Genomic DNA, 13,882 nt, shown 5'->3' on the forward strand with positions numbered 1-13,882 from the left:
TTAATGTGTGTGTGTGTGTGTGTGTGTGTGTGTGTGTGTGTGTGTGTGTGTGTGTGTGTGTGTGTACTTGTGCGTGTATTCATGTGTGTGTGTGTGTGTGTGTGTGTGTGTGTGTATTCATGTGTGTGTGTCCCCCTCAGGCTGCTCTCCGCCGGCTGGCAGCAGGGTGTCCGGACGGCATCGAACCTGCGGACCACCAGCAGCTGATCAAGCCCCGGCTGGTGGACTCCTTCCTGCTCTGCTCCAACATGGAGGAGAGCTTCGTATGACCTCCTGCTCCTCACCAGGCTGGAGGAGACTGTGGGAGGAGGAGACCAGGAGGAGGAGGAGGAGACCAGGAGGAGGAGGAGGAGACCAGGAGGAGGAGACCAGGAGGAGGAGGAGGAGACCAGGAGGAGGAGGAGGAGACCAGGAGGAGGAGGAGACCAGGAGGAGGAGGAGGAGACTAGGAGGAGGAGGAGACTGTGGGAGGGGAGGAGACCAGGAGGAGGAGGAGACCAGGAGGAGGAGGAGACCAGGAGGACGAGGAGACCAGGAGGAGGAGGAGACCAGGAGGAGGAGGAGACCAGGAGGACGAGGAGACTGTTGGAGGAGGAGGAGACTAGGGGAGGAGACTAGGGGAGGAGACGAGGGGAGGGGGAGGAGACGAGGGGAGGAGACGAGGGGAGGAGATGAGGAGAGGAGGGGAGGAGGGACGACAACAGAAGAATAGTTAGATGTATTTATTATTAGTTTGTATGGACTGGTTGGTGTCCAGAACCAGGAGGTCAGTCTCTCCTGGTTTAAGGGAGGTGCTACTAATACAAGCTCCGTACCCTAACCCTAACCCCAACCCTAACCCTAACCCCAACCCTAACCCTAACCCTAACCCCAACCCTAACCCAACCCTAACCCATACCCTAACCCCAACCCTAACCCCAACCCTAACCCATACCCTAACCCAAACCCCAACCCATACCCTAACCCTAACCCCAACCCTAACCCATACCCTAACCCATACCCTAACCCTAACCCTAACCCATACCCTAACCCATACCCTAACCCATAACCTAACCCCAACCCTCACCCTCACCCTAACCCTCCCAAAGCAAAGACGCATGAATCTCAGAAACAGTTTCAGCCTCAATGTTTCAGTGAGTATAAAGGTTTAAATGTTGTGATAAGTACTGCAGGCAGAAAGAATAATGTACACCATATTTAAATGTACTGGTTAAAAAAATGCAATATTTAATTTTGTTTTCTTCGTTTGCATATTTCTAGTGATGTTAACTGGCTGTTTGTTTTTGCAGAAAATGTTTAGGTTGGTTAAAGTCTATTCCCCAGGAATAATTTGTAATACAGTATATATATATATTTTTAATAATGTACAGCTTTATATTAATCCAACAAATTGTACCCGCTGCTGCCGAGGCCTACTTGGAATTGCATTAGCTAAAAAATGAGCAGTGAGGCCTTCCTGTATAGCATGTGATGATAATAAAGGAGAGTGTCCTGGGCCTGGCTGTGTTACTCTGAAGCTTGAACACATCTCCTAAGATGTACTTTAAATATGAAGTGGTGTTGTTGATCTATTAGCCTACTGTGTAAATGTATAAATATAATATAACATGTGTGCTACACGGCCAGTGGAACGTGGGCTACAAGTTCCAGCAGCGAGCCCAGAGACCTGTAGCAGGACGTCTGCCTGAGGGGTCTTCATGTGGAGAGAGACCAGTGGAGACACCCAACACACACTACACACTCAACACACACTACACACACTCAACACACACTACACACTCAACACACACTACACACTCAACACACACTACACACTCAACACACACTACACACACTCAACACACACTACACACACTCAACACACACTACACACTCAACACACACTACACACACTACACACTCAACACACACTACACACTCAACACACACTACACACTCAACACACACTACACACTCAACACACACTACACACTCAACACACACTACACACTCAACACACACTACACACACTCAACACACACTACACACACTCAACACACACTACACACTCAACACACACTACACACTCAACACACACTACACACACTCAACACACACTACACACTCAACACACACTCAACACACACTACACACCCAACACACACTCAACACACACTACACACACTCAACACACTCAACACACACTACACACTCAACACACACTACACACTCAACACACACTACACACTCAACACACACTACACACACTCAACACACACTACACACTACACACTCAACACACACTCAACACACACTACACACACTCAACACACACTACACACTCAACACACACTACACACACTCAACACACACTACACACTCAACACACACTCAACACTCAACACACACACTACACACTCAACACACACTCAACACTCAACACACACTCAACACTCAACACACACTACACACACTCAACACACAGTGAACACACGGAGACACTGGGCTGTGGCTCAGCGTGACTCGGGCGGAGAGAGGAGCCAGTGACACTAGGAGAGAGGAGAGAGGAGAGAGGAGAGAGGAGAGAGGAGAGAGGAGCCAGTGACACTAGGAGAGAGGAGCCAGTGACACTAGGAGAGAGGAGCCAGTGACACTAGGAGAGAGGAGAGAGGAGAGAGGAGAGAGGAGCCAGTGACACTAGGAGAGAGGAGCCAGTGACACTAGGAGAGAGGAGAGAGGAGAGAGGAGCCAGTGACACTAGGAGAGAGGAGAGAGGAGAGAGGAGAGAGGAGCCAGTGACACTAGGAGAGAGGAGCCAGTGACACTAGGAGAGAGGAGAGAGGAGAGAGGAGAGAGGAGCCAGTGACACTAGGAGAGAGGAGCCAGTGACACTAGGAGAGAGGAGAGAGGAGAGAGGAGCCAGTGACACTAGGAGAGAGGAGAGAGGAGAGAGGAGAGAGGAGCCAGTGACACTAGGAGAGAGGAGAGAGGAGCCAGTGACACTAGGAGAGAGGAGAGAGGAGAGAGGAGAGAGGAGCCAGTGACACTAGGAGAGAGGAGAGAGGAGCCAGTGACACTAAGAGAGAGGAGAGAGGAGAGAGGAGAGAGGAGAGAGGAGCCAGTGACACTAAGAGAGAGGAGAGAGGAGAGAGGAGAGAGGAGCCAGTGACACTAGGAGAGAGGAGAGAGGAGAGAGGAGAGAGGAGCCAGTGACACTAGGAGAGAGGAGAGAGGAGAGAGGAGAGAGGAGCCATGACACTAGGAGAGAGGAGAGAGGAGAGAGGAGAGAGGAGCCAGTGACACTAGGAGAGAGGAGAGAGGAGAGAGGAGCCAGTGACACTAGGAGAGAGGAGAGGACCTGATCAGAGAGTGAAAGGATGCCAGGGACGTTTCATATTGTGTGCTGTTTAATCAATCATTATTATCATCATTAGTGATGATAAAAAAAAAAGGTTTGTCGTTATTGTTGCCACATTTTGGGGCCATTCGTTAGACATATTATTTTCACATTATTATACGGCACTTAAAACTGCTAATAATACAAATAAAGGTAAAAGATATATTATATTTTCAGTAGGTGAAAAAAGGGTTTTCTAATTGTGGCGTTGGAGAAGGATGTCTCTTCAAATGGTTTCTGACGGCCTTGAGGCACTAAGCGCTCAGCCCTGATAAATCTCCTGGCTCGCTGTAGTTCACTCAACTGATATCAATTAGAAGCACAAGAAACATCTAAATAAAATATTAATGTTTAGGAAATGTTTAGGAATATGGTTATACATAGTTTGATGGAGGTGATTGTCAGCGTTAAGTTAAGTTAAGCTCAGGTAAGGGTAAGTGTCAATCTAAATGATATCCAAGAATTTGGTGTGGGGGGGGCAGCTTGATCCTGAGGGGGGGGCAGCACTGGGGGGGCGGTTGGTAAAGCCATGGACAGACTGAAACCATACAGCTGCACAGACACCAGCCCACCTCTGAGCTGCTGGGCGGCATTACGACAAGACTCCCTATCAAAATAAAAGTCCCCCAGGAGCAGTCGGCATCAAGGCTTCTCTAGTGAAAGTGTGAGAGAGACGGGGAGAGAGAGGGGCTCTCCTCGCTCTCTCTCTGGGCGGCTCAGAGGGCTGGAGCGGCTCCTTTGTAGCTCACTCGTTTCTCTGTAACCCTTCCTCTCCTCGCTCTCCTCTGTAGCCCTCTCTTTCCCCTAAGGGTGTGTGTGTGTGAGTTTGTGTGTGTGAGTTTGTGTGTGTGTGTGTGTGTGAGTTTTTGTGTGTGTGTGTGTGTGTGTGTGTGTGAGTTTGTGTGTGTGTTTCTGTGTGTGTGTGTGTGTGTGTGTGTGTGTGTGTGTGTGTATGTGTGTGTGTGTGTCTGTGTGTGTGTGTGTCTGTGTTGGCCAGCATACCCGTGGGATTGCGTTCCTTTATGATAGAATATGCTCCTGCGTGTCTTTGTGGATGAAATATCCATGAGTGCTGTGTCCACACACAGACCAGGAGAACACCGGTTCCTCTCATAGTATTCTGAGTTTCTCTTTTTCTATGGACTACTGCTAGTCCTGCTTTTTGTTATATTTTTCATATCTCATACAATGAACTATTCAAGCTCACTACAAGTCGTCTTTCACTGAGGTGAACCGACTGAGAAATGATTAAAGCACCTGAAGAACAGGAGCAGCTCAGAGCATGTTACCACCCTCTGCCCTGCTGACTGTTTTATCTGTCCTGTTTAAAACCAAAGGTCAGCATGTAGCAGACCCCCTCCGGGCTACAGGGACGTGCTGGCGTTGGCAGGGCTGGAAGGACACACATGGCCACAGATGTGTTGCTGGCCTACACATCTGTGCGGAGCAGAGAATATGTGCTGTTGTTGTGTCTCTGGAATCTGTAAATAGCATTATCCCACTGTAGTCCCTCCTAACATCAACAACAATCATTTATAGTAATATTACAGTAATATTTATTTGTCTAAAAAATGAATACCAACGACTGTTGACAAATGTTTTCTAAGCATGAATGTGTTCTGGTTCTACCAGACTACTGCATCAAATATTATTAATACATAATCCACATCCACTCTGTAGTCTTATATGAAGATATTATTATGAGGAGTCAAACAATATAAGGTCTCCTTGTGATGTCTCACCACACGCTATAAAAGTAGGATCTTGTTGTAGGTTATGTCATGTTGTAAAAGGAGGCCACGTTCATGGGACTTCATATTCTTTAGAAAAATTAATATTGGTAAAAAATCCACACTGAACATCAAGAAGAATAGATGTATGCCAAGAGCGACGTTCACATTGAGCACAGTCGTAGTAGGAGATGTGTGTGCTGCTAACCCTAACCCTATGAGAGACCTAGGTTGAACAGGTGAGTCTCACCTGATATCGCCTCAGTCCACATCGTACTAAGGTGAATGGTTGGTGATCAGGAGGAGGAGTCATCCGTCATTAAGACGTTATCCAGTGAGTTACAAAGTCGTCCAAAACGCTGCCTTCACGTCGTCCCAGTGTTGAGGACACATGGTGTAAAAGACAACATTTGAACCACTCCAACATTTGACATGTCATAAAATACAACGGCGTAAGATACAGCCTTATGAAAGCTTAAACATTGTTTTATATGCCGTTTTTAAACAATACTCGTCTCCAATAAGGCCAATGTTTGGCCTCCTAAGTGTGTGTCTTTGTGGGACAAGAATACGAGAATTAATTCACATGGATTAAATACGAGCAACGTTATTACGCAGTGATTGCAGTCAGGAACGAAGGAACGTACCATGTTGATGACAACACTATACACTATATGAAACACACAGACACACACACACACACACACACACACACACAAAGAATACATGACACAACTTGTACTAACAATATAAACAATATAATAATGACAACGGTTATAAGATGCAAGAAACGCGCTGAACTATTGGGTTGTAACCATTGTGAAAAAGTTCTCAACGGTTCATGGGACGAGGAGTCCTTCACTCTTCACAAAACAACGTCCAGTCTCGTAACGGTAACACGTTAACAAGAGCTAAGGTAACACGTTAACAAGAGCTAAGGTAACACGTTAACAAGAGATAAGGTAACACGTTAACAAGAGATAAGGTAACATGTTAACAAGAGATAAGGTAACATGTTAACAAGAGATAAGGTAACACGTTAACAAGAGCTAAGGTAACACGTTAACAAGAGCTAAGGTAACACGTTAACAAGAGATAAGGTAACACGTTAACAAGAGATAAGGTAACATGTTAACAAGAGATAAGGTAACATGTTAACAAGAGATAAGGTAACATGTTAACAAGAGATAAGGTAACACGTTAACAAGAGATAAGGTAACACGTTAATTAGAGATAAGGTAACACGTTAACAAGAGATAAGGTAACACGTTAATAAGAGATAAGGTAACATGTTAACAAGAGATAAGGTAACACGTTAACAGCAAACGTCCAGAAATGCAGTTTTCAGAAGGAAATGATGAACTAGAGAATTATTTTTAGCACTGTGACTGTAAATAGAGTAAGAGAGGAAGGACACTCTGCAGTCTGTCTGAGGGTCTCTCTCTCACTTTCTGTGTTCTCTCTCACACACACGCTCTATCTCTCTCTCTTTCTCTGTGTTCTCTCTGTCTCTCTCACACGCTTTCTCTCTCAATCTGTGTTCCCTCTCTCTCTCTCACACACTCTCACTCTCTCTCTGTTCTCTCTCTGTCTCTCACTCTCTGTCCCTCTCACTCTCTCTGTCCCTCTCTCACTCTCTGTCCCTCTCTCTCTCTCTCGTCCCTGAAAACATACAAGGCTCTTTTTTTCCCTGTAAAAGGAGAACGTGTCGTCTGAAACGTGCTGGATTGTTGAGTGCACCTTAATTGGAAGGAGGCAGGGGCTCCACAGGGGGTGCCCCCCCCCCCCCCCCGCCCTTCTGGATGACTCTCCCACAATAAGAGTTGTCCTCCCCCCCATAGCACTGCTTTTATGTCAAGATGCATTGACTTAAACACAAAGAAGATCCGTCCAAGGTTGTAATTTGTGCTTTTTTATTTTTCACTGGTTGGAGGAAAATGATCAGCAAAGGTATTTAATTTGTCCTGTGAACGGCAACATTTTGATCTCCTTTCATTTAGGAGCAGAGAGGCAGCTTGTAGGTCGCTGTGCAGAGCAACGCGCTGAGAAAATAATGAATGAATTAAGGACGTGATTACATTCTCACTCAGACATATTGGATGTAGTGAGAAAGAGAGAGAGACGCAGACATACATATCCATATCAGAATTGATATATACACTACAGCCACACACCGCCCTCTCTACTCACATGTTCAACTCTATTCCTCAACACACTCTCTCTCTCTCAATCAATCAATCAATCAATCAATCATGTTATATTGGACAATTTTATATTATATATATGGGCTGAGGTAGCTCTAATCCAATCCATCATCCCAAACTCTGGGCTCCAAATGCTTGGAAAACTAGAAAAGAAGTTTGTGGTAAGATAAAAAGCTGGAAATGTGTTTGTTCCGAGAATCCGACTGACTGCACAACGGAATACTGGTAGGCTCTCTCTCCTCCGTGCTTCATATGCGCCTTTGTTAGGTGTAGCCACACTGTCACCACCGCTTGCTATAAACCAGACGTTTTGATCGTCATAAGAACATTTCTGTCGTAAACCCAAGGCCTATGTCTGCCAAACCTGAACAAAAGTGATTCAGAGGACAATATGCCTACCACTTTTACCTCTGATGACCAGGAAATGTTGCAAACAATCTCCATTCAGCTAAAGAAACTGGATATTCTAACAGAATTGAAAACCAATGTTGCGGATTTGCAAGCATCCGTGGAGATCAATAATGCTCTTATTGAAGATCTAAAGAAACAAAATAAATCATTGAAGAAAGAGGTCACAGTTTTAAATTTGGTTACAACTACCTTGACTAATGAGAACGTCAAACTCAAAAACAGCCTACTGGAGATAATCTCGGGGGGATTGCTGAGAAAGAGAAGGAAACTTACGAAACATCGGAGGCGATTGTGAAGAAGTTCATGCAGGACAATCTCAAAATCACAGAGGAAGAGGTCAAGAAGATTCAATTAGAACGAGTGCATAGGCTTGGTCCCCGAAACATAGACAGAAGTTATCCAAGGCCGTTGGTTGTGAAATTCGCAAGCTTTAAATATAAGGAATATGGCCTCAGTAAGAACCTGAAAGGCACATCGTTCTATCTGAGCAATAAATATCCAGCGGAAATAGTGGAAAGACGACGAAAATTTATTCCAGTCATGAAATCTCTCAAGCAAAAAGGAAACAGAGTGCGCCTAGTTGTTGATAAGCTCTATGTAAACGAAGAACTGTACAGAAGCGATCAACAGCCGAGGCTTCAGGCACTACCGGGAAAAGTCAACACAGGTTGATCCTAGCAGCGTCTCCGGTCTCCTAGCAACAGAAGCATGCGTGAAACGGGCTACATTCAAGAACACTCGATTAGAATAAGTTCTCATACGGAGCTCTATAATATATTTTTTTCTCGCTAGTCTGAGTTTGGGATGAACGTTTTTGTTGTTGTTTTTGCGTTTTTGCGTGTTTAGCGTTTTATCACCAGCAGTTATGATTAAAGAGGCGATCTCGAAGACAGCCTTTAATCGTTCACATGATTTCTGACCAAATAACTATAGCTAGTTATAATTGTAGTGGGTTAGCTGAATATAAGAAACGGCATGATGTCTTTACCTGGTTAAAAAACAAAAACTATCAAGTCTTTTGTCTGCAAGAAACACACTCTCTGGCTGCCGATGAACATCTATGGCAACAAGAGCGGGAGGGACCCATTTATTTTTCCCATGGTTCTATAAAATCCAAGGAAGTAATGGTATTGCTTAGAAAACTATTCAACTATACCATATCCTCCATTCAGACTGACCCTTGGAAGATGGTGGTTTTGAATATGATTGTAGAGGAGAAAAAGATCTGTCTTGTTAATTTGTATGGGCCAAATACAGATTATCCTGCTTTCTTTGAAACAATCTGTGATACTATACAAAATTTACAAGGTACTTACGATTACACAATAATGGTTGGTGACTACAATACAGTTTTCAATAATACACTTGATAGAAAAGGAAATAAGTTATCTATCTATCATCAAAGATACCTTACAGAAATAATTAAAACTATGGATACACTTGATCTAGTAGATGTTTGGAGACTAAGAAATCCAGACACGTCTAAATTTACATGGAGGAGAGCAAATCAGGCCAGCCATATAGATTATTTTCTAATCTCCTTCTCTATGATTTCAAAAGTAAATAAGGTAGATGATCGATTAAAATCTGATCACCTTATAACATTAAATTTCTGAATTCCCACAGTGTCCAGGATATTGGAAGTTAAATCAATCTTTATTAACTGATCAGATGTTCATAACCAAAACAAAACAATTTATCACAGAGTATTTCTTACATAACACAGGCTCTGCTGATCCTTTAATTGTCTGGGATTCATTCAAATGTGCCTTTAGGGGTCACTCAATTGCATTCTCATCACACAAATCTAAAATGTTTAAACAAAAGGAAACAAATTTGATAAAAGACATTGAAACTTTAACTCTATGTGCAGACACACCAGATGATGTTGAAGTGTTAAATCGTTTGGTAGACAAACAGGAATAATTTAAAAGGTTGTTGCAGGAAAAATCAATTAACGCGCTTATTATAGAAAGAAGGCAGAGTGGGCGGAGAAAGGTAATAAGTGTACTAAATTCTTTCTTAACATGCAACATACAGATTCCTCAAAAAAGAATGTATCCAAATTAGAGAAAACAATGAGAAAACAATTACTTCACCCATAGAAATTTTAAAGGAGGAAGCCAAAATATTTTACAAATATATTTTCATTCCAAGCAACATCTGCCCCACTTGATTCCTGCAACAATTTTTTCCCTGGCGATTATACATTTAAATTAACTGATCTTCAAAGAGACTCATGTGAAGGTTTAATCACAGAAAATGAACTCCAGCAGGGAATTAACTCCTTTAAGCCTGGTAAGATTCCAGGGGGTGATGGTATTCCAGTGGAGATGTATCAAGTTTTTTTTTTTACTTATTAAGACTCCTCTGCTTAATTGTTTTAAATTTTCTTATAAAAATGGTAATCTTTCTAATACTCAAAAAGAGGGTCTCATTTCTTTGTTATTGAAGCAACACCCAAATGGCCAATATAAAGACCCGGAGCAGTTAAAGAACTGGAGGCCTCTTGCACTCCAGTGCTGTGATGCTATTAGCCAAATGCATAGCTCTTCGAATCAAGAATGTACTGTCAAGTGTTATACATTATGAGTCAGTCAGGCTTTCTCAAAGGATGATACATCGGGGACAATATAAGACAAATATTGAAAGTAATTGAATATTATGAAACATCTAAAAAAGCAGGTTTGATATTTGTTGCAGACTTTGAGAAGGCTTTTGATAAAGTTAGGCTTGACTTTATTTATAAGAGCCTTTCTTTTTTTAATTTTGGGGAATCTCTGATAAACTGGGTTAAAATTATGAATAACAATACAAGCTGCAAAGTTATAAATAATGGGTACTTATCAGAAAATATATCATTACTAAGAGGAGTCAAACAAGGTTGCCCTTTCTCCCCATATCTCTTCATAATTGCCATAGAAATATTAGCTATTAAAATAAGATCAAACAAAAATATTAAGGGTTTGGAAATGTTTGATTTAGATATAAAACTATCAATGTATGCTGACGATTCTAACTTTTTCTTATCTCCTCAATTGTCCTCCTTACAAGCCCTGACAAATGATCTAGATTTGTTTTCGAAGATATCGGGTCTAAAACCAAAATACGAGAAATGTAAGGTTCTTCGAATTGGGTTGCTTACAGGGACCAATTTTTGTCTGAATTGTAGTCTACCAATAGAATGGACTGATGGACCAGTAGACATTTTGGGTATCCACATACCACAGAACATCACTGAAATAATGAATGTGAATTTCAATAATAAATTAAGAAAATTGGAAAAAACTCCCCTGGAAGGGGAAAATGTTGACACTGTATGAAGGTTTCGCTGATTAACTCATTGGTTGTGTCTCAATTTACTTATTTGTTTATGAGTTTACCAACCCCTTCAGAGCATCTCTTTAAGTCATATGAACAGAAAATATTTAAATTTATTTGGGATAACAAGCCAGACAAGATAAAAAGAAAGTATGTATACAATGATTATGACTATGGTGGCCTAAAACTTCTAAATATTGAAGCTCTAAACTTTTCATTAAAGGCTAATCTTATCCCAAAATTCTATTTGAATCCCAAATGGTTTACTAGCAGGTTAATGGAATATACATATACCCTTTGTGTAAAAATAGGTTATTTCCCTTTTTACAGTTGCCACATTCAATGTTTATTTTGATAGATAATACACTGATTGGAACGTCTCCCTTCCTGAAAGATACTCTGAAGAGTTGGTTATGGTATCAGTATTACCCACCTGATGAAAGAGAAGACATTCTCCATCAAATTATATGGTTTAATGCTAACATCTTAATACAATGAAAACCTTTCTTTTGGAAAATAATGTTTGAAAAGAAAATTGTATTTTTAAAGGACATTGTGTGTGATGATGGAAATATTATGACATACTGTCAATTTGTCAAGATCTATGGAAACATCTGCTCCATCCAAAATTTCAACCAGCTGACTGCATCCCTTCCGGTTGAAACAAATTGGAAGAAATTGGAAGAAAAAAATCAAGGATGGTCTTCCAAAAACATCAGTGTGTCTGCCATATATAAAAAATCTAAATTGGTTAAGAAATATTAAATTAAATAAAAGTACATATATATTTTTTTACATGATTTCAAACTCACTTCTGGCTCTCCCATACAGAGTACACACAAAATGGGAGGATCTGTTAGATTGTCCAATTCCATGGAAACATCAGTTGACTCTTCCTCAAGATACTTTCAATTCAAATTAATTCATGGCTTTTGCCAACAAAAATAAATTTCAACATTTGGGGTCTTGATCCATCTGACCTTTGTAGGTTTTGCGAACAGGAAAGTGAATCATCACCTCATCTTTTCTGGTACTGTCCCACAGTAGCAAGTTTCTGGATACAACTCCAGCAACTGTATTCTAATAAAAATAAAACTTTAAAACTGGATTTAATGAATGTACTATTGGGAGATCTTGAGGAAGAAAATACATTCATAAATAATATAACAATTTTGTTGGGTAAAATATTTATATTTAGGACCAAATCAGCTGGATTTTTACATATAAATAGATTTAAGCATTTTCTCAAACATAATTTTATAATAGAATCACACATTGCAGATAAGAATGGAACAAATTAACAACTTTTGTCTCGGTGGGATGCAGTCAGTCGGTAAGAAGTTCTTGACATGCTAAGCTATTAGTTGTAATTATATAAGTATGCCTCCAATATGTACATCAACAACAACTCCTGATGCTGCAGATATTTATATATATATATATAGATATATATATATATATATATATATATATATTTATTTATTTTTAACTAAATAGACTGGTTTTGTTTTTGACTGTTTGTAGGATTGAGGTGACTCTGTATGAGAGTTATATTTTTTGTTCTGTTTAATCCTGAAAACTTATTATTGTATTAAATTACAACAATTAAAAAAAATAGCAGAGTCCCCCAATGTGGGTGGGTGGATGGCGGGTTAAAAAGAAAAAAAAAAAAAATATATATATATATATATATATATATTCTTGTTCTCCCCAGAGAAGGCTGGGCCCCTCACTCCACCGCCGGCCCCAGCCTCCCTAACCCGCCACGGGCAGCCTTCATTCCCCATATCCCTCCCTCCCTCTCTCTCCCCCTCCCTCCCTCTCTCACTCCCTTTCTGTCCCTGTCCCTCCCTCTCTCCCACTCTCTCTCTCCCCCTCCCTCTCTCACTCCCTTTCTCACTCCCACTCCCTCTCTATCCCCCTCTCTCACTCCCACTCTCTCCCCCCCTCTCTCCCCCTGCCCTTCCCCCCTCTCTCCCCCTGCCCTTCCCTTAACAATTATCCATACAGACACAAAATACAAACAAACGTCTCCTTTGACACCTCCCCCTCCCGTCATGTCCCCATTTTCCACCTCCCTACCCCCCCTCCCCCCTTCAACCCTCTCCCTCCTGCTCACATCCACTTCTCCTCCTGTACCACTCTCTTCCTCCTGCTCCTCCTCCCCTTCTTGCACCTCCAGTTCCAACTCGTTCACCGTCTCCTCTCCTCCCTCCTGTGTCTCCTCTCTGCTCTCTATCGTTCTCTTTGTAAAACAGAGAGCTGAGGGCTGTCCTACTGTCCCCTCTCCTCTCCGTGGAACACTCCTTCTGTACTTTCTGTTTCTACAGCAACGCTGGATGACAGATGAGGCATTGAGGGTTAAAGGGCTTTGATCACTCACTGTGTGTTTGAGATATGGTTGCTCCACATTATATTATACAACATCATCAGTCACATAAAGCAACACACATTTTCATCTTTTTTTTTTTTTACTGGGCTTCCATACTATGGAAGCCCATTCCCGCCAGTAAAAAAAAAAAAGATAAACTCTTCCTTGATAAACAAAAAAAAAATCCCCATTGTTATGAGCTAAAAAGTCGAAATTATTAAATAAAAAGTCGAAATGATGAGATAAAAATTCATAGAGATAAAAAGTCGAAATGATGAGATAAAAAGTCATAATAATGAGACAAAAAGTCGAAATTATGAGATAAAATTTCATAATGAGATAAAAATTCTACATTGGTTTTTTTCCCAATATTTTATTTCAGACATATCAAAAATACAAAACAAAAATTAAAAGCATGAAAATACAATAAACAAAAAATTGTGTTTAAATTATTTCACAAAAAAGAAAA

General features: G+C 41.4%; 1 protein-coding gene across 1 annotated transcript in view; it reads left to right on the forward strand.

The window, feature by feature from the left end:
• insc (INSC spindle orientation adaptor protein) overlaps window positions 1-269 on the forward strand; it is a gene marked incomplete at its 3' end in the record, with an annotated part of 46,227 nt that extends 45,958 nt beyond the window's left edge. Inside the window, exon 13 of the mRNA XM_084477339.1 lies at window positions 141-269. Within this exon, the coding sequence (XP_084333465.1) occupies window positions 141-269 (129 nt within the window). The remainder of the gene's footprint in view (window positions 1-140) is intronic.
• Between the last annotated feature and the right edge of the window lie 13,613 nt (window positions 270-13,882).

This window comes from Micromesistius poutassou (genome assembly GCF_964030765.1).
Source record: "Micromesistius poutassou genome assembly, chromosome: 13".
NCBI lineage: Eukaryota > Metazoa > Chordata > Actinopteri > Gadiformes > Gadidae > Micromesistius > Micromesistius poutassou.